This window comes from Myotis lucifugus, unplaced genomic scaffold (assembly GCF_000147115.1).
Source record: "Myotis lucifugus unplaced genomic scaffold, Myoluc2.0 scaffold_37, whole genome shotgun sequence".
In the NCBI taxonomy this organism is placed as follows: domain Eukaryota; kingdom Metazoa; phylum Chordata; class Mammalia; order Chiroptera; family Vespertilionidae; genus Myotis; species Myotis lucifugus.
Window position 1 is genome coordinate 7,323,707 of NW_005871085.1, and position 25,040 is coordinate 7,348,746.

General features: G+C 41.1%; 1 protein-coding gene across 2 annotated transcripts in view; it reads left to right on the plus strand.

Annotated features, from left to right (window-relative positions):
• The window catches only part of ZYG11A (zyg-11 family member A, cell cycle regulator), a 52,291-nt gene that overhangs the window by 22,039 nt on the left and 5,212 nt on the right, over positions 1-25,040 (plus strand). Inside the window, exons 1-8 of one of the 2 annotated variants that reach the window (XM_014454606.2) lie at positions 7,287-7,410; positions 10,149-10,325; positions 15,096-15,160; positions 16,787-16,886; positions 16,985-17,038; positions 21,015-21,176; positions 21,251-21,295; positions 22,210-22,404. In XM_014454606.2, the coding sequence (XP_014310092.1) occupies positions 7,339-7,410; positions 10,149-10,325; positions 15,096-15,160; positions 16,787-16,886; positions 16,985-17,038; positions 21,015-21,176; positions 21,251-21,295; positions 22,210-22,404 (870 nt within the window). In that variant the 5' untranslated portion in view covers positions 7,287-7,338. Of the gene's footprint in view, positions 1-7,286; positions 7,411-10,148; positions 10,326-15,095; positions 15,161-16,786; positions 16,887-16,984; positions 17,039-21,014; positions 21,177-21,250; positions 21,296-22,209; positions 22,405-25,040 lie in introns of those variants that run through there. The other variant, XM_023752676.1, reaches the window with a different exon arrangement.

Sequence of the window (25,040 nt, forward strand, 5' to 3'; positions counted from 1 at the left end):
TAAAGGTAATTTTTAAAAATCCCTCACCCTAGGACATGTTTTAGTTTTAGTTTTATTGATGAGAGAGAGAGAGAGAGAGAGAGAGAGAGAGAGAGAGAGAGAGAGAGAGAGAGAGAAAGAGAAACATCGATGTGAGAGAAACATCAATCGGTTGCCTCCCGTAAGCACCCACACTGGGACCCAACCTGAAACCTCAAACCTTGGCATATCTGGACGATTCTCTAACCAACTGAGCTACCTGGTCAGGGCCTCATGGTGCTATTTTTATTTTTTTTAAGTATATTTTTATTGATTTTTACAGAGAGGAAGGGAAAGGGATAGAGAGCTAGAAACATTGATGAGAGAGAAGCATTTGATAGCTGCCTCCTGCACTACTCCCACTGGGGATCGAGCCCACAGCCCAGGCATGTGCCCTTGGCCAGAATTGAACCCGGGGCCCTTCAGTCTGAAGGCTGACATTCTATCCACTGAGCCAAACTGGTTAAGGCGGTGCTAGTTTTAAAGCAGCATATATTTAAATATTTATGTTCTAGAATATTTTTTAAAAAGTGATTCTCTTCCTCAATTGTACATTTTAATAACTTTGGGAGCTTTAAAATATACTGATACTTTTGTTCTGTCTCCTAGAGATGTAATATGTTTGGGATTTGGCCTAGGCATTAAGATTTTAAAAAGCTGCCAGTAATTCTACTGGGCAGCTAAGGTTCAGAACCACGCCTTAATAAGAATCCTTCCTTTATGATTATACCTTACGTAATTCGTCTGGGACGAGAGAGTAAAGTGATTTGCCGTCATTGGTTGTTTTCATATTTTCCTTTAACTGGAAAACAGCAATTGTATTTTAAAGTCCTTTTAATTTTCTGGCATCTCTAATGAAGGTGGAAGTCATCAGTTACATCATTAGGCTTGTAACAGAGAGATAATTTGAACTCTTAGATTAAATATGTACAGTAGAGAATTGTTTATCAGGAATGTATAGGTATGCCTGTTTAGCATTTAATATCACAGTGACCAAAGGACCACAGTTGTAAAAATAGATTTTAGTGCATAAATTCTTGGGATATGCAATAATATGGGATAAATACTGAAGTATTCTATAGAGAGATAATGCATGTAGTTAAGATACTAACCACCAAAGCAGGAAATGGGAAATAAGTTTTGTTTCAGTAAACTTATCTGGTATACATGTAAATGTAGTTTATTTTGAAAATGTTAAATTATGCATTATATACAGTGTTGGATGTTAGGGGACAGAGAGTAGAGACCACAATCTCTTCCCATTACTAAGGAATTATAAAGAGCATAATTCAGCCTTATGCAGAGTGGAAGGTATGGTAAGTTTAAAAGGTGTGTTTCTTTTTTTAAAAATATATATACATACTTATTTTATTTTAATATATTGTTAATTGATTTTAGAGAGGAAGGGAGAGGGAGAAAGACTGAAACATTAATGATGAGAGAGAATCACTGATCAGCTGCCTCCTGCATTCCCCCCACTGGGGAGCAAGTCTGCAACCTGGGACCCTTCAGTCCGCAGGCCGACACTCTATCCACTGAGCCAAATCAGCTAGGGCTAAAAGGTGTGTTTCAGAAAATATTTTACTTACTAGAAATGCATGTCTTTTAAGTTAGATGCAAAATATAATAAGTATTCTTGTTTGGGTTGATAAAAAACTTGCTTACATTAAAATGGATAAAAAATTAAATGTTAGTGAAAACCTTCAAACAGAACAAGTATGTTAATTCTTATACCCAAAATTAGAATGGTAAACATATACTTAGTTCTTTTAAAATGGGTGAATAAGAGACAGATTTCCAGTTATAAAATAAATAAGTCACAGGGATGTAATGTACAGCATAGAGAATCCTATATAATAAAAGGGTAATATGCAAATAGACCGAACGGTGGAATGACTGGTTGCTATGACCCGCACTGACCACCAGGGGAAGATGCTCAATGCAGGAGCTGCCCCCTGGTGGTCAGTGTGCTCCACAGGGGGAGCACTGCTCAGCCACAGGCCAGGCTGACGGCTGGCGAGTGCAGCTTTGGTGGCAGCGTTGGTGGCGGGAGTGGGCCTAAGCCACAATCAGACATCCCCTAAGGGCTTCCAGATGGCTAAAGGGCACAGGCCGGGCTGAGGAACCTCCTCCCCTGACCCCCAGTGCACAAATGTTGTGCACCGGTCCTTTAGTATAGTCAATAATAGGGTAATAGCTTTGTACCTGTCAGGTGGTTTATCATGATCACTTCATTAGGTATATAAATATTGAAAAAATATTATACACCTGAAACTTAATATAATATTGTATGTTAACTATATTTTAATCATTCTTTTTTTTTAATATATTTTATTGATTTTTTACAGAGAGGAAGAGAGAGAGATAGAGAGTTAGAAACATCAATGACAGAGAAACATTGATCAGCTGCCTCCTGCACACTCCCCACTGGAGATGTGCCCGCAACCAAGGTACATGCCCTTGACCGGAATCGAACCTGAGACTTTTCAGTCCGCAGGCCGACGCTCTATCCACTGAGCCAAACCGGTTACGGCTTAATCATTCTTTTTTTAAAAATGGGGCAGAAGCCCAGTGGGTGTGACTTGGTGGTTGAGCATTGATCCATGAACCAGGAGGTCATGGTTGGATTCCCAGTCAGGTCACATGCCCGGATTGTGGACTCGATCCCCAGTAGGGTGCATGCAGGAAGCAGCCAATCAGTGTTTCTCTCTCATCTGTGTTTCTCTCTTTCTAAAATAAAAAATAATAATTTTTAAAAAAGGGGTCAGAGCCCTAACCGGTTTGGCTCAGTGGATAGAGCATCAGCCTGCGGACTCAAGGGTCCCAGGTTCGATTCCGGTCAAGGGCACGTACCTTGGTTGTGGGCACATACCCAGTGGGGGAGTGTGCAGGAGGCAGATGATCAATGTTTCTAACTCTCTGTTCCTCTCCCACCCCCCTCTGTAGATAAACAGAAAAAAATTACAAAAAAAGGTGTGGTCAGAAAGGGCACCTACCATTACTATTAAAGCCATGCAATATTTTCATTTACTAGAAAATTCTCATTGGCCCACTACAGTGTGTAGCATAAATCCCTTAGACAGTGGTCCTCAACCTGTGGGTCTCGACCCCTTTGGGGGTCGAACAATCCTTTCACAGGGGTCACCTAAGACCATCGGAAAACACCTATGTAATTACATATTGTTTTTGTGATTAATCACTATGCTTTAATTATGTTCAATTTGTAACAATGAAATTGGGGGTCACCACAACATGAGGAACTATATTAAAGGGTCGCGGCATTAGGAAGGTTGAGAACCACTGCCTTAGGAGGATCGTTTTATTTATTTTTTTTTTTGCATTATTTATTTATTTATTTATTTTTTAAAAATTAAATCTTTATTGTTCAGATTATTACAGTTGTTCCTCTTTTTCCCCCCATAGTTCCCCTCCATCCGTTTCCCACCCCACCCTCCGCCCTCACCCCCCCAACTGTCCTCATCCATAGGTGTACGATTTTTGTTCAGTCTCTTCCTGCATCCCCCACACCCCTTCCCCCCAAGAATAGTCAGTCCACTCCCTTTCTATGTCCCTGATTCATTATAATCACCAGTTCATTCTGTACATCAGATTATTTATTCACTTGATTTTTAGATTTACTTGTTGATAGATGTGTATTTGTTGTTCGTAGTTTGTATCTTTACCATTTTCTTCTTCCTCTTCTTAAAGGATACCTTTCAGCATTTCATATAATCCTGGTTTAGTGGTGATGAACTCGTTTAGCTTTTTCTTATCTGTGATGCTCTTTATCTGACCTTCAATTCTGAATGATAGCTTTGCTGGATAAAGTAACCTTGGTTGTAGGTTCTTGGTATTCATCACTTTGAATATTTCTTGCCACTCCCTTCTGGCCTGCAAAGTTTCTGTTGAGAAATCAGCTGACAGTCGTATGGGTATTCCCTTGTAGGTAACTGACTGTCTTTCTCTTGCTGCTTTTAAGATTCTCTCTTTGTTTTTTGCTCTTGGCATTTTAATTATGATGTGTCTTGGTGTGGTCCTCTTTGGATTCCTTTTGTTTGTGGTTCTCTGCGCTTCCTGGACTTGTAAGTCTATTTCTTTCACCAGGTAGGGCAAGTTTTCTGTCATTATTTCTTCAAATAGGTTTTCAATATCTTGCTCTCTCTGTTCTTCTGGCACCCCTATAATTCGGATGTTGGTACGCTTGAAGTTGTCCCAGAGGCTCCTTACACTATCTTCATATTTTTGGATTCTTTTTTCAGTTTTCTTTTCTGGTTGGGTGTTTTTTGCTTCTTCGTATTTCAAATCTTTGACTTGATTCTTGCGATCCTCTAGTCTGTTGTTGGGAGTCTGTATAATATTCTTTATTTTTGTCAGTGTATGCTTAATTTCTAGTTGGTCCTTTATCACAACCTCGAGGGTCTCATTAGATTTCTTGAGGGTCTCATCAAGTTTATCGGCGGTTTTTGGAAAATTCTTGAAAAACCTTAGAAGTGTGGTTTTGAACTATATATCCAGTAGTTTGCTTTCCTCCATTTCTGTCATTTGTGTCCTGTTTCTTTGTCTCAGCATTTTTTATGCTTCGCTGTGTTGATAGAGTGGCTTTCTGTGCTAGGTGTCCTATAGGGCCCAGTGGCTCAGCCTCCCCAATTACCTGAGGTGGACAGTCTTGGTGCACCCCCTTGTGGGCTTTGTGCACAGTCTTGTTGTGGTTAAGCCTTGATTGTTGTAGGTATCACTGGGAGGGATTGACCTCCAGACCAGTTGGCTGTGAGAATCAGCTGTGTCTGCAGTGGGAGAACTTCGGTGCTGGAGACACCCCTCCAGGGCAAGACTTGCTTCAATGGGGCTTTGGTGCTCACTGAGTCTGCCCCCTGAGTGTGTCCTTTATGAATCTGAGGAGCTGCAATCTGGATGGTCCACTCTGACCTCTGAGCACACTGGCTCCTGGATTTCTAAGGAGGTGCTAATCTAGCCTCTGCCTGAGGCTATCCAGTAGGAGCCAGCTGTGACACAATGCAAGTTGCCCTGGGGCCTTGGGCCAGCTGTAGTTTGTTAGGTAATTATCAGATTGCAAAAGGCCAGGCCTTTCATATGCAAAAGCCTTGGCTTGGGCAGGGCGGGGTCTCAGGGGATCAACAGGGCGGAGCGAGCAGTTATGGCTGCTCTCAGTCCTGCCCTCAGAGGCCCTGCTTCTCAGTGTCCCGGCAATCGCTGCAAGCACCCCCGAGAGAAAACTGCCCTTGAGTTCCGACTGATGCCAGACAGTCCAGTTTCTACCGTATGAGCCTGGGTCCCCAGAGACTCGCCAGAGACTGGGTCCTCAGGAACTGGAGCTCAGAGCTTGAGACTCCCTCCCGATTGAAAAAGACAACCGTGTCCTCAGCCGCCAACCCTCTCCGCATGCGCCTCTGTACCTCTGTATTTTACTTTCGCACCGCACCTCCTCTGAGTCTCGGTATGCTTTTCTCTTTCCTTCTAGTTGTAGAATTTCCACTCAGCCAGCCTTCCTGTGGTTCTGGATGATGTCCGTTCCGTCTTTTAGTTGTATTTTTGAAGTTGTTGTGAGAGGCAGCAATCTCCGGTGTTTACCTATGCCGCCATCTTGGTTTTTCAGGAGGATTGTTTTGTAATGGCATTTCCAGGAAGCCAAGGAGAGAGGATGATACAACAGCTGTCTTCTGTTTGATCTTGCTGTGGCTTATCCTTTGTTTCACCTCATATCTGGATGATCAGAAAACTTTAAAATTTTAGAATGTATCCCTTGTTTAGATTCTTAATAATGTGTAGGTCCTTGGACAATGGATGTATGTATAATAATTTTTGACTTGCAGATTACTAGTTTAAACATTTTGCCACCTTTGTTTTATCGTGTAGGTTACACATTATGCCCCTCTACCCCTTAATACTTAAGTTTGTATTTCATTTCCTAAGAACAAGGACATTTTCCTTAATGACTACAATGTACTTATCAAATTAATATTAGAGGCCCAACGCATGAAATTTGTGCAAGAGTAGGCCTTCGCAGCCCTGGCTGCCTTGGCCCTCACAGCCCCGGCTTCGTCTCGAGGTCGTCCGGAAGGTCGTCCAGAAGGTCGTCCAGAAGGTCGTCCAGACGTCATCCAGATGTCATTCCGCTGTTTTGCCGTTTGGTTGATTTGCATATTACACTTTTATTATTATAATCTAGTGCATATATTTCTAGTGTTGATTATAGCCCTCTATAAAATAATTGTCCATTTAGTATAGGATCATTTTTCCACTCAATTGTCATCCTATATCCTATATAATAAAAAGCTAATATGAAAATCGACCAAGTGGCCGAACGACTGGTAGTTATGATGTGCACTGACCACCAGGGGCAGACGCTCAATGCAGGAGCTGCCCCCCGGTGGTCAGTGCGCCAAAAGCCGGGCTCACTGCTGGTGAGAGCAGCAGTGGTGGCGGGAGCCTCTCCTGCCTCTGCGGCAGCGCTAAGGACGTCTGTGGGGAGTAGGTCTAAACCAGGGGTGGGCAAACTTTTTGACCCGAGGGCCACAATGGGTTCTTAAACTGGACCGGAGGGCCGGAACAAAAGCATGGATGGAGTGTTTGTGTGAACTAATATAAATTCAAAGTAAACATCATTACATAAAAGGGTACGGTCTTTTTTTTTTTTTTTTTAGTTTTATTCATTTCACACGGGCCGGATCCAGCCTTCGGCCCGTAGTTTGCCCACGGCTGGTTTAAACTGTCAGTCGGACATCTCCCCAGGGCTCCTGGATTGCAAGTGGGTGCAGGCTGGGCTGAGAGACTGACCATCCCCCCCACCCCAACCCATCCCTGTCCAGTGCACTAATTTCATGCATCGGGCCTCTAGTATCTCTGTAATTTAATCTGGAAGAGTTTCTTAGTCCTTACTGTCCTTTGTGACATTGATGTTTTTGAAGAATACAGACAAGCTTTGTTTTTTTTTAATTTTAGATATATATTTTTATTGATTGGTTAAGTTTAGAAAGAGTGAAACATTGATTTGTTCCATTTTTGTATGCATTCACTGGCTATTTCTTTTATATGTCCTGACTGGGGATCGAACCCACCACCGTGGCATATCAGGATGACACTAACCAACTGAGCTACCTGGCTGGGCCAATTGTTGGCATTGTTGAAGAATGTTCCTCATTTTGGCTTTAATGTTTCAAACACTTGAGGCCCCTAAAAGCCTATACTTGAAGATGAACAGTGAAACCTATTGGTAACATCTTTGTTTTTTAGGTTGCTGGAGGAGCCAATGTGATTCAGATTTCAGAAGCATTGAGCCAGTACAGGGACAGGTCATGTTTTATGAAGGAAGCCCTCTACAGACTTTTTGCAGAGACGTTTTCAACGCAGGCAACCATGCCCGCTATTTTAAAAGTAAGTACATCCCAGAAAGGTAGTTTTTGTTTGTTTGTTTGAAAAATAGAGCCATTATTTGTCTGTCTGTTTATCTATGTATCTATCATCTATCTATGTATCTACTGACTTTTTTAGAGAGGAAGGGAGAGAGAGAAACATCAATCTGTTGCCTCGTGTACATGCCTCGATGAGGATCGAATTCCACCACCTTTTGGTATACGGATGACACTCTAACCAACTGAACCACACATGTAGTTTTTATTATTACTACTTACTCGATTCTTACTTGATTCAATTAAAGTTGTTCACTACACACATTGAATACAGTAACTTACATGCCTCATTCTATAGTGAATCAAAATGCCCTTATAGCCGAAACCGGTTTGGCTCAGTGGATAGAGCGTCGGCCTGCGGACTGAAAGGTCCTGGGTTCGATTCCGGTCAAGGGCAGGTACCTGGGTTGCGGGCACGTCCCCAGTGGGGGGTGTGCAGGAGGCGGCTGATCGATGTTTCTCTCTCATCGATGTTTCTAACTCTCTATCTCTCTCCCTTCCTCTCTGTGGAAAATCAATAAAATATATTTTTAAAAAAATGCCCTTATAGAGAGAGGAAAATAGGTTTAACTGCCAGTTTAGCTCTCATTTTGAGTATCGGAATCAATTTTAATTATTCAGTTTTTTGAACTTAGTCTGAGAAAGGCATATAGGACTATTGCACTATTTTGCCTAAAACAGGACTCATTTATCTAGAAACATGAATTCACTTTTCCCTAAATGTTGTGTTTTATTTTTCATTCATTTACTCTTTAAAAATCTAACATCTGGTTTTCTGAAAACAATAACAATATCTCCAGTAAGAACAGAACAAAATAACAATAATTGAAGGTGGCCAAAACTCCCATTTAAAGTATTTTTTGAATGAAGTAAAATTGCCAATATTGATAGGGCCAGACCTTGCTTTGGTTTATGGAAGTGTGAATTTATTTTAAATGTAATTGGAAGTATTAAGTGGTTTGGGAAAGAAAACTGATTATTTAAAATTAAGTGACATATGAAAATAAAGAGTCTTAAAGTCACCTTGTCTTTATTATTTGCACTTCTTTGCAGTTCCTTAAAACTATGCCTATTTTGTACCATGGGAGATTAGATTTAAGTCATACCTTATAAACAACACTATATAAAGGAAAGACTCTGGACCTTTATTTCCCATCTGTAATGAGATTGAATTGGATGTTCTGAAAGTCCTTTTCTATCTAAGAATCTGTGATTTTTGAAAACCCTGTTTCTTTTGGTTTCTACATACTTAAATTGCAGATGATGATAACCCAATGAAATCCTAAGAGCAGTTTAGCAATATAGAAAAAGTCATTTTCCAGAGTGAAAGTAAGTCTATCCTTAGGCTCCATGAGTTCATGCAGCTGTCAAAGTGAGGGGCTCTGGTCTCTGAAAATCATGGTTCATGTATTAGAACTATTGCTAAGGAGATGAATCTCCCTATTCAAAAAAAAGAAAGATTTTAGAGGAAAGGAGAAAGAGAAAGAAAAAAAGAACGAGAGAAACATCAATGTGAGAGAAACATGGATCGGTTGCCTCCCAGTCGTGCCCTGACTGGGGATTGAACCAACGAGCTGGGTATGTGCCCAACCGGGATTGTACCCACCATCCTTTGGTGCGCGGGATATCGGCCAGGCCAGGGCTGATTACCCATATTTGATAGACAAAACAAATCACATTGTCCCTGAATGTTAGAGTAGGTATGGTCTAAGTGTGGTACAACACTTTCAACATTTGGTTTCTAGGTCTTCCATAGTCTGTCTTCTAGTTAGCATTTTACCACTTTTCAAATTCTTTCAAATTCAAATTTCTTCCTCTGTGGGTAGAATCCATCTCTTAGTCCACCTTGTGTTTTTCCCTATCACATTTCCCTTCCCCAGGAATTTCTTCTCCATTCCACCCCTACCTGCATCTGCTTCTGTCCATATCCTATCTGAGACCTTTGCCTAAAGATGCTTTTGGAATTAAGCCCTTTGATACCATGCCAGAAATAATTGCTCCTTCCATAACTACCCAAGGCAGCACTGCACTTTATTTATACCTTTTTTATATTGCTTTTCTTGGGTGGGGGGGAGAGGGTCATGTTTTGACATCTTTCACAATGTTATTTGTTTACATATATTACTTCTCTCACAAGGCTTTATGCTAAGGATTAGGGTATAAGTGTTTATGTCTCCTGAAGTGCTTATTGCAATGCCTAAACTGGAGTGAGGCTAACTAAGTGATTATGAAATCACAGATGAGGAAATGGTGGTCCAGAGAAGGGAAATGACTTGCCTAAAGCCACACAGCTAGTTAGTGACTGCATTTGGACTTGGACTAGAACAGCGGTTCTCAACCTGTGAGTCGCGACCCCTTTGGGGGTCGAACGACCCTTTCACAGGGGTCGCCTAAGACCATCGGAAAACACATATATAATTACATATTGTTTTTGTGATTAATCACTATGCTTTATGTTCAATTTGTAACAATGAAATTGGGGGTCACCACATGAGGAACTGTATTAAATTAGGATCGCGGCATTAGGAAGGTTGAGAACCACTGGACTAGAAGGTATTGCTAATGTTCTAAAAATAACTGTGGAGGATAGAGAAAATCTGTTACTTTCCCAGTGAGCAAATATTTTTCTGACTAGCATAAAAATGAGATAGTATAAAGAATGCTAATGTTGTCATAAGCCACTAAAAATACGTTCATCTTTAGCTTGTGGCTGTAGGAATGAGGAACCATCCATTGGATTTGCCAGTGCAGTTCACAGCCAGTGCTTGTGTCCTCAACTTAACACACCAGGGCCTGGCCAGGGGGATGCCTGTTCGTCTGTTGTCAGAGGTCACCTGTCTACTTTTCAAAGCTTTGAAAAATTTCCCTCATTATCAGCAGGTAATTTAAATTGAATACTTGACTCTGCTTCTTACTTCAGGACAAATATATGAAAAATGTGTATTTTTTAGTTCTGAGTTTTCATCCTATTAGAGCAGCGGTTCTCAACCTGTGGGTCGCAACCCCTTTGGCGGTCGAACGACCCTTTCACAGGGGTCGCCTAAGACCATCCTGCATATCAGATATTTACATTACGATTCATAACAGTAGCAACATTACAGTTATGAAGTAGCAACGAAAATAATTTTATGGTTGGGTCACAACATGAGGAACTATATTTAAAGGGCCAGAAGGTTGAGAACCACTGTATTAGAGAGAGAGAGAGAGAGAGAGAGAGAGAGAGAAAATAAGGAATTCATGTTAAATACAAGTGTTAAAACCATAAAATTTCTAGAAGAAAACATAAGGAGAAAATATTTGTGACCTTGGAGTAGTCAAAGTTTTCTTAGGATATAAAAAGCACACATCATAAAAGTAAAATAAATTAGAATCCAAAAAATTAAACATACACACACTGGAAAACATTAAAAAATGAAAAGGTAAGCCATGGACTGGGAAAAATGTTCATTATGGGGGGGGGGGGTGCGGCAAAAGTAGGTTTACAGTTGTGAGTACATGAAGCAGAATTTAGTCGTTTTTTAAAAATATATTTCTTACTAGAGGCCCGGTGCACAAAAATTTGTGCACTGGGGGGGGGGTCCCCCTTCAGCCCAGCCTGTGCCCTCGGGGATGACCACTTGCTGGCTTAGGTCTGCTTCCCGAGGGGGGGGGGGGATTGGGCCTAAGAAGGCAATCAGACAACCCTCTGGCAGCCCCGCAGCCCTCGGGGATGTCCACTTGCCAGCAGGGAGCAGGCCTAAGCTGCAGTCGGACATCCTTAGGGTTGCTGAGGAGGCAGGAGAGGCTCTCACCACCACCGCTTTACTGGCAGCCGTCAGCCTGGCTTGTGGCTGAGAAGAGCTCCCCCATGTGAGAGTGCCCTGACCACCAGGGGGCAGCTCCTGCATTTAGTGTCTGCCCCCTGGGGGGCAGGGGGTTTCAAAGTGACCAGTCATTCCCAGTCTTTCTGCTGTTAGGGTCAGTTTGCATATTACCCGTTTACTATATAGGATAGATGCCTGATGCATGGGTGGGGCCCGGCTGGTTTGCCCTGAAGGGTGTCCCGGATCAGGGTGGGGGTCCTACTTGGGTGCCTGGCCAGCCTGGATGAGGGGCTGATGGCTGTTTGCAGCTGGTCGCACCCCCCTCAGGGTGGGGGTCCCCACTGGGGTGCCTGGCCAGTCTGGGTGAGGGGCTGAGGGCCGTTTTCAGGCTGGTGGGCGACTGAAGCTCCCAACCTCTCCTTTTTTTCTTTTTTTTTTTTTTTTAATTCTGGGATTTATTTACCTTCTATGGCTGTCACTGGAGCTGAGAGCCAGCTCTAGTCTGAGGCCCGGCTCCATCTTGAGGCCTCGGCTGCTGAAAGCAGGTATCTGGGGTTTGTTTAGCTTCTATAATTGCAACATTGTTGCTTAGAGTGCAGCTCAGAGGCCGGCAGCGGCAGGCGGGGAACCTTGGCTTCCTCCATCACCGGGGCAACCAAGCCTCCTGTTCGCTTTAGCTGTGTGGCTGCCGGCCGCCATCTTGGTTGGCAGTTAATTTGCATATCGCCCTGATTAGCCAATGGGAAGCGTATTGGAGGTACGGTTAATTACCCTATTTGTCTTTTATTAGATAGGATTGTTGATAGTATTACAGGTGTTTCCCATTCTCCCCTTTGCTCACCTCCTCCCAGCCCTTACCCACCCCTCCAGGTCCTCACTACCCTATTGTCCATGTTCATGGGCTATGCATATAAGTATGTAAGTTGTTTGGTTTATCTCTTGCACAGAGTTTATTCTTGTATTACTATTTATTAATTATATCATTTTCCATGTGAACAACTAAACCTACTTTTGCCCCACCCTATATATATTTCAAAGGTCTTTTATCCAGAATATAAAGGACCCTTTTTAAAAAATATATATTTTTATTAATTTCAGAGAGAGAGAGAGACAGAAATGTCAATGAGGGAGAATAATTGATCAGCTGCCTCCTGCACGCTCCCTACTGGGAATTGAGCCTGCAACTTGGGCGTGTGCCCTTGACTGGAATGGAACCTGGGACCCTTCGGTATGCAGGCCAACGTTCTACCCCTTGAGCCAAACCGGCTAGGGCTGGATATAAAGAACTCATAATTCAGTAACACAAAATAAACCAATTTTTATTTTTTATTTATTTATTTTTTAAAAATATATTTTATTGATTTTTTACAGAGAGGAAGGGAGAGGGATAGAGAGTTAGAAACATCGATCAGCTGCCTCTTGCATACCCCCAACTGGGGATGTGCTCGTAACCAAGGTACATACCCTTGACTGGAATCGAACCCGGGAACCTTGAGTCCGCAGGCCGACGCTCTATCCACTGAGCCAAACCGGTCAGGGCAATAAACCAATTTTTAGAAAAGGCAAAAGATTTGAAAAGACATTTCACCAAAGAAGATGGGCAGGTGACAAATGAGCACATGAAAAGATGCTTAGTATCTTTAGTCAGTAGAAATGCAGATGAAAACCACAATAAGTTGTTATTGTACAACCCCTAGATTGGTTGAAATTAAAAGACTGACAATACAAAGTGTTGACAAGGATGTGGAACATATGAAATTCTCATATATTGATGTTAAGAATGTAAAATGATCCAACTACCAGTTCCACAGTCTTACAAGTTAAGACATACACCTTCTATATTACCTAGTCATCCTACTCTTAGAGAAAGGAAAGTATATATCCATATAAACACTTACACACAACTGTTCATAATATCTTTATTCATAATCCCCCAAAACTGAAAACTTCCCAAATGTCCAACAGCAGGTGAATAAACAATTATGATATATTCATATGAGGAAATACACATATTGGCAGTAAAAAGGAATGAATACTGGTTGAAGTACATGGATGAATCTCAAAAATATATGCTGAGCAAAAAGCCAGACACAAAAGAGTAGATATTACATTATTTCATTTATGTGAGAACTTAGAACAGACTAAAGTGTGATGTCAGTGTAATTTTCCAGGGCTGGGGTTTGCAAGGCCAGGATTGATTAGAAGGGGCAAAGGGGAACTCTTTGTGGTGATATAGTTTTTTTCCTTGATTATGATGGTGGTGTGGGGGTAGTGGTTACACAGTTGTATAAATTTGTCAAACTGATGAAATGTGTACTTAAAATGGAACAAAAAAGGTGGTCTTTCTTCATTAAAATCTTTTTCCATTTCTACTTTCTCTTAAAAAGTTGGAAGATCCTTCTCAATTCAGTCTTTTTTTTTTTAACATTTTGTATGCACATCTAATACTTTATTAGGTTTGAATTTCAAGCTCTAAAGTTATTAAAAGCAAATACTATCATCCAATAAAGTAGATTATAATACCGCTTCCATTTTTAGACTTCTGTCCTGGTTTCTTCTTTGAGGCAGCTGCTTCAGGGGGGTGGGGGTGTGTGTGGGGGGGGGCGTCGTTTAGTAACTGGGACAGGTTCTACTGTTTTGCTTGGAATCTTTGATACATCACTTTCTTTGGTGACCTGCTCTTCTAGTACAGACTTGTGTTTCTTTTCCTTCTTTTTTCTTTCTCTAACACCACTAGAAGTTTCAACCACATTCAGTGGAACAGGTACAAGTTGCTCATCTTCTACAGCCAAGGCATCAGATAATTTAAAGTCCCAGGGTACACTCTCAGAACCGGATTCATGAAGGTTCCCATTCTGGATTTCTTTCTTTTTCTTCTTTTTCTTTTCTGCCTACTTTTTATCTGTTTTGGTAGGAATAGCTTTTGTTCTCTCTTCTGTTTTGGAAGAACTTCATCATATAATGTTTCTTTCATGAAAAGCCAGAAGAAGAGGAAAATTACTGTAATAACTATGAAGGAATAAGAACAATAAAATATGTCGACTCATAAAACTCCGTCATGCTTTTGTTAATGTGATCCTATGAAGCCCTGTGCAGCGGGGGAAGGAGACCCGGAAGACGCGGTGGCGGCAGGACAGCCCGACCACCAGCTCCGAGGGGCCGCCACCGCCGTTGCGCTGCCCGGCCTCAATTCAGTCTTAATTTCTTCATGGCAGTTGTCAGTTGGAGCTGAGTAACAACTGCCCTTATAAGAGGGCATGAATCATCCAGTTTGTCATAATTCCTACCACTCTCCTGTTATTTCACACTCAACCTCCTTCACTTGTTTATGTTACTGCCTAGTCCCTGTTGGCATTTCAGGTTTCTGACCTGCCTCATACACTATATTTTTGTCATACTGGCCTCCTCATGGCTTTTCAAAGACATGTTACATTTCTCTATTTCTATAGCTTTCCCAGGAGGCCTTCTTTTCCTATCTGTAAAGGCCCAGTTCAACCCCTACCAGTCTTATGTAGAAAGTAGAAATTCTAGCATAGTTACTAGTAGTTATTGGATATGGTGTAGACATTTCTCGATTAGTAGGTGCACTAGGCTTCAGGTAATTGATTGGGACTGATATACATGCAGCCACTTTACTGACCCCCCCCCAAAAAAAAAGGGGGGGGGAGGAGGATTGTTCTTTAGGCAAAGGTGCATGTGATAGAGTTTATTGGTAAGATTAAATGAAGAACTTGGAGAGGGCCAGGTGCACAGACAGGCTCATTGGTAGCACCTTCCAAATGCATAGAACCCTTACTTAGAATTGAGTACATATTTACTCAAAATTAATTTTTTTATTCCCTTAAAGTTGCAAAAGAATTGTCTTCTCTCCTTAACCAATCCCAGGATTCTTGTGGATGTTCCATTTGACAGGCAAGTATAAATTTTGATCAGTTGATTTTGGGGTGTTGACCAGTGTTACTCTGAGCATTGTTGTCTTTGGGTTATTAGCTTAGCAAGGAGGGTCTGATTAAGGCTGGGATTCGGTGTTTGGGGGGAATGCTCTGTTGAGCCTCTTCCCCAGAGGTGATTGGAAGTACCTTGTCTGCAAATGTTGTTTCCCTAAATGTGATTTCAGTTCAGAGCTTCAGAGTAGTAAAACCTGGGGCTCCAGAGAGTCATACATACTTTAATTCAAGCTCTAGCCCTTTCATGATCTGTGCCTCAGTTGTCTCATTTGTAAAATATGACTTATGAGGATTAGATATAATGTTTGAAAAGAACTTAAAACAGTGCCTCGCTTAAGAAGTACAGGTTGTTCTAAACATTACTCATTCTTTTCGTTATTATTTTATTGATAGTAATTTTATTTTATTTTATTTTATTTTATTTTATTTTATTTTTTTTTAAATATATTTTACTGATATTTTACAGAGAGGAAGGGAGAGAGATAGAGAGTTAGAAACATCGATGAGAGAGAAACATCGATCAGCTGCCTCCTGCACATCTCCTACTGGGGATGTGCCCGCAACCCAGGTACATGCCCTTGACCGGAATCGAACCTGGGACCTTTCAGTCCGCAGGCCGACGCTCTATCCACTGAGCCAAACCAGTTTCGGCAATTGATAGTAATTTTAAAACATCCTCATCCTAGACTCCATAGGGATTCCTATTGAAGCCTTTGTAATCTCTCAGATTCATGAGTTCAAAAACATTTATAATAGTTGCTGCCAACAGCATAGTTTCTCATGAACACAGCCTGTGACTTATGGGTGCTGGTATAGGCTAAGCCATTCACAAATCTAATTGAAAATAGGTACTTGAAATGGGAGTTGACTTTTAAAAATACAGTAGGGAAAGTGGTCCTCCTCATTAAAAAAAAAAATCTGTTTCTACCTTCTCTTGAAAACTTGGAGGATCTTTCTCAACTCATTCTACTACATTCCTAAATGATCAGAGCTGAAGAACAGCTGCCCCTATAAAAGGGTGTGAATTCTCTCTAGCTAATTGATTTGCTTGCTGTGTCTACAGTTCAGATTACAAATTACTACTTCTCTTGGAACTTCTTTTCTTTTTCAGACTCATCATAGTAGAAACTGAATGCTAAAAAAGAAATCTTTCTCTCTTTTTTTTTATTTCAGAGAGGAAGGGAGAGGGAGAGAGAGATAGAAACATTAATGATGAGAGAGAATTATTGATTGGCTGCCTTCTCCATACTCCCTACTGGGGATCAAGCCCGCAACCTGGGCATGTGCCCTTGGCCAGAATCAAACCTGGTCAGTCCTCAGACCAATGCTCTATCTACTGAGCAAACTGACTAGGGTACAATAAATCTTTCTTAAATCTGCTCATCATTCTTTGAATCCTGTGCATTTTGCTCACATTCTTATTTGCATGCTGTCTTCTTCTGATCTCTTTTTGCCAAATGCTCTTGGTTTTCATAGCTGAGACTGTAGAAGTTGAGACTTTTTATTACAGGATTATAGGGGTAGATTAAGTGGTTTCTTTCCTCATATACAGTTTTACAAACTTTATTGTGAGAAAATTACTGCTTTTCAGGTTTGATGCTGCCAAATTTGTGATGAGTTGGCTCTGTAAGCATGAAAACCCCAAGATGCAAACAATGGCAGTGAGCATCACCTCTATTCTGGCCTTGCAGGTATGTGATTGCTAAAGGCAAGATCTCTTTCCCCTTAGTTCTGATGGAGCTTTGATGGAGATCTGATATTTCACTGTCAGCTTTTTGTTTGCTTACAGCTCTCAAGAGAGCAAACTGCACAACTTAAAGACGAGCTCCTCAGGGCAGTTAAGGTAGGTTGTTTGTCACTTTTACCACTTTTTTCAGTGAAAGTAATTTATGAACATACTTTATAAAATCAGATCATTCTATAAGGCCTAAAAAATGAAAAATCTGTAAGACCTGCTCCTCAGAAGAAATTACTATTATAGCTTTTTCTTGTGATATTTACCGTCACATCTCTGAATAAAATGCTTATTTAGTAACTGCAATTAAAAAACTTTTTGTGTGAATTCTTGAGTGATTAGTTTTAGATGTTATCTAGTGATTCTACTGCTATGGTAAACAAGAACTTAGCTCTTCTGTATATATTTCTACAAATTACCTCCACCCTCAACCCCACAAACTTATATCACAATTTTAATAAATCAGTAATTTAAGAGTTTGCTGATTATGCTAACATTATTTACATAAAAGTATACATTGTTTTATTTTACACTTATTTTAAGATGAGGCTTGAACCTTTTTTTTTTAAATTTAAGAATTTTATATCATGAGAACTGTCTATTCATAGCCTTATATTCTGGGTTATTGGCTTTTTTCAAATATATAGTTTAAAAAAAAAAAAATTCTCTTTAGCCCTAGCTGGTTTGGCTCAGTGGATAGAGTGTCGGCTTGGGGACTGAAAGGTCACAGGTTCGATTCCGGCCGAGGGCACATGCCTGGGTTGCGGGCTCGATCCCCAGTGGAGGGCGTGCAGGAGGCAGCCAATCAGTGATTCTCTCTCATCATTGATGTTTCTATCTCTCTCTCCCTCTCCTGTCCTCTCCAAAATCAATAAAATATAAGAAAAAAAAATTCTCTTTATTGTTGAAAGTATTTTTCCCCTCATTGGCCCTCCCCTCCCCAGCTCCGCCCCCTCCCCAGGCCTTCACCTCATTATTGTCTGTGTCCATGGGTAGTGCATATATACATATATACGTTCTTTGATTAATCTCCCCCCCCCCCACCCTTCTTTCTGAGAATCGTCAGTCTGTTGCATGCTTCCATGTCTCTGGATCTATTTTGTTTGTCAATTTATTTTGTTCGTTAGATTACATATATAAGTGAGATCATGTGATATTTGTATTTTATGATCATAGGACTATTTTTGAAAAGAGGGAAAAATTGATAGCATAGGCAAGATAGAAGGAAATAATTTTGGTGTCAAATCTTTGTGTGTGTATAGGAATTGTATATAGAGCAGAAGCAAACCTCTTGGCTTTAGATTGGAGCAGAAAGGATGGCAGATTACATCGATGCAAGTACAAGTAGGTTGGTAGGTGTTTTTAGGAAGAATAGTTACAGTTCTCAGGGGAAAATTAGATAAAGTGATCAAGTGAGAAAAGTAAGAAGATCGTGATTACAGTTTGAGGAGAGAGAATTATGAAATAGTAGTCTTTAGAGCAAACTCATTGAGAAATATAGTAGGATTGCCAGGGACAATTAAATACCCTTTTGAAATGTTTTGTGAGATAATGAAAGTGAGGCTCAAGCACATCTTTTTCAATATTCAGAATTTTGGGGATGGGGCATGAAGTAGGATTTAACCAAGGTAGGAGTTTTGCCAAGATGATGTGATGGAGGAACATTGAAGTTGTTGGGAATGATAAGAGGAATAGAGGCAGAGATGGAGAAATAAAGCTATTGATATAGGTAGGGAGCAAGTACGGAAAGTGACACAGAGGGAAGAATAGCACTGTAGTTCTTGGAGAAATAGTTTTAGGTTGTTCCGGCTTCAGATGAGAACAAACCAGATTTTTAGCCACGAGCCAGAAGAGCTTAGATAAGTCACTTATCTTCGTGCTTCAGATTCTTCATCTGAAAGCTGGCTTCATCTGAAAAACAGGCATCTGTCATAGGAGTGAGACTGTATTTCAGTTAGTTTGAGTATCATTAAGGTAAAATATGTAAAACATCTAACCTTAGGCTTGGCCACAGTCGTTACTTTCAGGGTCAGCCTCACGTCCCCTGCTCCCTCCCTTGTCTTGCTGCCCTTCACCCTGTTGACTGTCTAGGTGATGGCTACCAGTGTTGTGTGCCTTGCTTATATTATCTTGGCTCTCACAGCTTTATTTTTGCAATGAACTCTCTTTATTCTATTTTAGTTGGGTAAAATATTTGAGATCACCTCATTCCTTCTGATATTCTGATGTGTTTCGTGCTGTTATATTTTATGTATCTTTTCATTTACTGGTTACTTGAAAATGGCTGTCTTTTTCCTCTCACATGATATTCTAATATGCTTGAAAGAAAGCATAAATACCAGCTTAACTATGTCCAGAAATGTTCTGAACTGAAATGGTATGTTGGAATATCTGTTAATGAGAGCCAGTGGTTTCTTTCAAACTATTAGGGACATAATAGTTATGTTAGTGTTACCTTCTAGCCATACTGACTGTTCAGTGGCCTGGAACAGCACCCTTTTTCTTTGCCTGGCATAGGCTCTCCCCCCACCTCTTCTCTGTGTCCCCATTCCTTTCCTGGTTGGCATCCTCTTTTTCTTTTGTCTCAGTTGATATATTACCTTGGTATTGAAACATGGGGTTGAGGGTGCAGATTCTTTTGTGGGTCCTTGTCCTCATGAAGTTTGAAGAATAAACTCTCGGAAAATGCAGATGTTTATTGGAAGCATATACAAATTCCATCTGGGTAGGGGGGATACCCAAAGGGGAAAAGCCTGCTTTCTCTCTCTCTCTCTCTCTCTCTCTCTCTCTCTCTCTCTCTCTCTAATGGGGAAAAATCTAAAATCTGCTCAATATCTGTCTCCGGGTTTACAAAGGCAGCAGTTCTTTGTCTGGACCAGACCCTTTCTAATTGGACCTTTCCTTAATTTAGGACCCCCTTGCTTTCCTCATTTGGTCATTCTGCTATGCAGTATTAGTTTCAAAGCTCAAAGCCCACGTGGTGCCCTTCACATATATATCTTATCTGTTCAGGTTGGAGTTGATTTTTATCTCCCTTATGGCTCTCGGTTGTCTTGGCTGGAGATGTTTTATTATTCCTTGTGGCTCTCCCAGCAACTCAGGTCAGGGCTGCTTTTTTTTGGTGTGTGTGTGTTTGACATTTATTTTTATTAATTGCAAAGAGAAAAGGATTCAAGTCATAGTTCTTAGTCTGAATTAGTCCTCTAATTCCTTAGGCTTTTTTTTTTAATTTATTGTCTAAAGTTTTATATATGTCTCCTTTTTAGGTCAGGGCTGCTTTTGCTTTACCTAAGGTTGTTTTAATTGCTCAGGCCAAAGATACCTCTGCCTTCTTGGACCCCCTCCTCTTCCTGTCTGCCTAATTAAGCTAGCTAGCTAACCCTTCTCAGTATGGAGGCTCCTCTCTCCCATGTTTTCGAAGTAAATTCTTTTTTTAAAAAATTATTATTTTATTGATTTCAGAGAGGAAGGGAGAGGGAGAGAGACAGAAACATCAATGATGAGAGAGAATCATTCATTGGCTGCCTCCTGCATGTCCCCTACTGGGGATGGAGCCCACAACTTGGACATGTGCCCTTGACTGGAATTGAACCCTTCAGTCCGCAGGCTGATGCTCTATCCATTGAGCCAAACCAGCTAGGGCTCTAAGTAAATTCTTTAATGTATTTCCTTCAGAGCATTTACCAAAATTTAAATTTATTTTATGTAGTTGAGAAAAACCGTTGTTTTGATTTGTCTCTCTTATCTGAATAAATGTCTGACTTCCAGAAGGTGATGACTAGACATTCTCAATAAATGAATAATGGAAAGCTAATACATACTTGACTATAGATTTATTAACAAGCACCAAGAACTAGATTGAAGTGCTCATTAAACTTCAATTTTTTTTTCATTTGATCCTCATAGAAACCCTAGGAGATAGATATAATTCATTTTATAGGGAAAAATGGATCACAAAGCTTTTAAATAGTAGAACTTGTTAGAACCCAGGTTTGATTCTATAGCTTTTCTTAACTGTGGCTTTTCTTTTAATGGAATTGAGTTAGTCATTAGGGTATCTCACTCCCCGTCTCTTTGTTTGTAGGAACTTCTAGCAATAGTAAAACAAAAGACTACTGAGAATTTAGATGATGTCACCTTCTTGTTTGCTTTGAAAGCACTTTGGAATCTTACAGACGAGTCTCCAGTTGCCTGCAAGCACTTTATGGAAAATCAAGGACTGGCAATCTTCATTCAAGTTTTGGAGGTAGTAATTCAAGACTGAATTTATATGTAAAGTTCTTTTCTTCATGATAAAGTAACTATATATTCTTTTGACAGACTTTTTCAGGATCAGCAATACAAAGCAAAGTACTTGGACTTTTGGTAAGGTTTTGTTTTGAGTTAATTCTAATTACTTAAGAAATCAGAAAACTAACATTTATGTCGTACCTACTATATGCTAGGCACTTTTGTAAGCATTGACATGCATTAACTTGTTTAATCTAAATACTGTTGTATATCAGTCATCTATTGCTTTGAACAGACTACAGCTTAAAACAACAGCCATTTTATTTACTTATGAATCTGTGGGTCAACAGTTTGAACTCAGTTCAGCTGTATTGTCGTGCGGTCTCCTGTGGAGTTACTCGTAGCTGCAGTCATCTGGTGGCGCAGCGAGGGCTAGATGCGAATGCTGCCCAACTGACACTTGGATGGCAGCCTTGTGAGACCTCAGAGTAGAGGACCCAGCCAAGCCACGCCTGGGCTCATGACCCGCAGAAACTGAGAGAAAAATGTGTGTTGTTTTAAGCCACTGAGTTTGTGGCAATTTGTTACACAGCATAGAAAATGAATACGATATATAAAATAAAGAACTACCTGCCTTCTATTATTACTGTTGAATTTCAAGCTAATAAAACATATAGTAGACCCCTAGGAATGTTTAGTATTTGAGTCAGGCCTGGATTTATATTCTAGTTCAACCAGGTGTTAGTGTTAACCAGCCAAGTTAGTCTTACTGAATGTCAGATTTCTACGTTATGACAAGGTAGATGAAAAGACTTTTTTGTTTATCTAGTTCAGTGCCTGGCACATAGTAAGTGCTTACTCAATTGTTATTGCTGATCATCCTCATGAGGGGGTGGGATTGTGGGTATTAGGCTACATTGAGAGGGAGTAGGGTGGAACTAAGTGTTACCAACGTATTTGAGCTGAGCACTAGGAGTGGGAGAGTAGCCGGTTCCTGATTCTGTCCTCCTTTCCTGTCTCTGATATTGTCTGCTCCATGTGACCTGTAGAACAATGTAGCTGAAGTCAGAGAGCTCTCTTCCGAGCTGGTGACCAAAGATGTGGTGAAGCATATCAGCGTCTTGCTCCATAGCACAGCGATGGAAGTCAGCTATTTCGCTGCAGGCGTCATAGCCCACCTGGCATCTGACCCACAGCCCTGGGTGTCCTGTGACCTTCAGAGGACTACTCTTCTCCAAGATCTGGTACAAGAGCCATTCCTCTACAAAGCCCTGCATAATCTCTTAGAGAAAACCTGTTTTTCCAGATACAAGAGTTTTAGAAACATGTATTCATTGTAGAAAGTGGGAAACACAGGAAAGTATAAAGAAAATATTATAAATCATGCATACCCTACCCTGCAAAGCTAATCTCTACTAACATTTTGTTGCATTTTTCCTTTTATAAAAAAGTTACGTGCAAGCATTGTATATAGCTAATTCTAACTCTCACATTCAGCTCTTTTTAAAGCTATTTCTTTTGGTATTTACCTCCATATCTCTAAATGATATATTGCTCCTTCTTGACTTTGCAAATTTAGGCCTCTATCAGTTCATTTTCCCATTCTATAAAAAGAAGTTTCTTTTTCTCACTGTCCCTATGCACATCCTTCGTTATACTTCCACAAGTACAAATCTCCTTTTGTACATTGAAATATATTCCATCCACTTCATCTTCTCAGACACTTCTTGCCCAGAGCCTCTGTGTCTGTCATCTGGTCTGTTTTTTATTTGTTTGTTTGTTTTTTATATCTGCTATACTATTGTCAACCAGGATATTCCTTTACTATCCTGCTAGAAATTCTTTGGTCTCTCTAGTATTGGATTTCCTGTTTCCTGGATTGCATGCCTGCCTGTATTTTGGTGTATTCCCTCATTCTGTTGGACCACATCCTCCAGTAGCTTCTTAAGAAGAGATTCGTGAAATAGAAAATTTGAGACCTTATTCTGAGTATAGAATTTTAGGGGTTTTTTTTTAGAATTTTAGTTTTGAAGTAGTTTCCCTTTGGAATTTTTAAGGCATTGACCTTTTGTCTTTAACTTTGAAAGCTTTAAGATTTTTGTTCTCAGTGTTTGGAAATCACAGAGGTGTTCCCTCGGTGTGGGTATATTTTCATCTGTTATGTTTGGCCAGTTAGGGGTCCTGAAGCTCATTTCTTTCAGTTCTGGGAAATTTCTTCCTTTCTCCCCCCATCTCTCTCTCCTTCAGTTCTGGGGAATTTCTTCCACCTTTCTTTCCTTCCTACCATTCCTCTCTCCTTTTTTCTTTGGGGGTGGAGGTGGGGGCGGGAAATGTTGATCCTGACAGATTCATCTTTTCTTATCACCTTATTTATCATTAAAAAAAATATTTCAACTTCTATTGGATTTTGCATTTTTGCTATTATAATTTAAATTTCCAAGAACCCCTATTATCTCTTTAAAGGTATTACTGATAATTTAGTGGTTTTGTTTTAAGATTTTATCTTCCGCCCTGACTGGTTTGGCTCAGTGGATAGAGCATCAGCTTGCAGACTGAAGGGTCCCGGGTTCGATTCCAGTCAAGGGCATGTACTAGTAACTTGGTTGCGGGCACATCCCCAGTAGGGGGTGTGCAGGAGGCAGCTGATTGATGTTTCTTTCTCATCGATGTTTCTAACTCTCTATCCCTCTCCCTTCCTCTCTGTAAAAAATCAATACGATATATATATATATATATATATATATATATATATATATATATATATATAAAAGATTTTGTCTTCCTCCAAGGTCTCTGTCTCCTTCAAGTTGGTCTTTTTTCCTATTTCTGTTCCTTGATGTTACAGATTTTCTTAGTGTATGACGATCCTCAGCTGTCCATTCATACCTAAGAGTAGAACTGTTCAGGAAGCTGTATGCTGATGAATAGAACTTGTCAACTGCGGGCTTTATAGCGTGATCTGGATTAATTGTGCCTCAGTGTCAGTGTCATTAGATCTTTTGTCCTGAACTGGTTGGGATTTATCTGAAGAAGAATCTTTTATTCTCCTGATTGAAAACTGTAAGCTTGACTGTCAACAGTATGAAAGCCCACTAGAGGAAGAGAGTTGAGGGCAGGGAAGTCTCGGTATTTTATATTTAGATTAGGGGCCCAGTGCACGAATTCGTACACCTTGAAAGGAACTGTGGGCTGCGAGGCTGCGGTGGGCACAGGGGGGGTCTTGGCCCATCCTCCACGCCCCTGCCTGGCCCCTCCCACCACCCCTGACCCCCGGTCCACTGTCTGCCAGCAGCCCTGCTCCCGCCACTGCTGCTCCCACTTGCTGACGGCACTGGCCCTGCTCATACCAGCTGACAGCTCAGTGATTGAGGCCAGCACCAGCAGCGGGTGCAAGTGGGGCTGGTGCCGTCAGTGGGTGTGAGCAGCAGCTGCTGCCCCAATCACCCCTCAGGAGCAGGGGGAAGTAGAGAAGCCCTCAAGGGCAATTGGGGCCAGCAGCCGCCACTTGGACCCGATGACAGCACCAAGCATTTGGGACCGGTGCCAGGTGCCGGCAGTGGGTGCAAGCGGGGCCAGTGCTGGCAGTGGGTATGGGTGCCAAGTGGGACCGCAGCACGTGGGAGCAAAGAATTTTCAGTAACCACCAGAGGCTCGCTCCGATAACAGTGACCAGTGCCCTGCCTTGGTGTGGCGCCCCCGCTCACCTGCTCCATCATCCTGCTGCAGCTGTCACTTGCCATGTTCTGCGCGCGCTCCCTGGTGGTCAGCGCACATCATAGCACCCGGTTCAGTTCTGCTGTTTGGTCTATTTGTATATTAGCCTTTTATTATATAGACTAGAGGCCAGGAGCAGAAAATATGAGCCTCGGGGTCCCTCAGC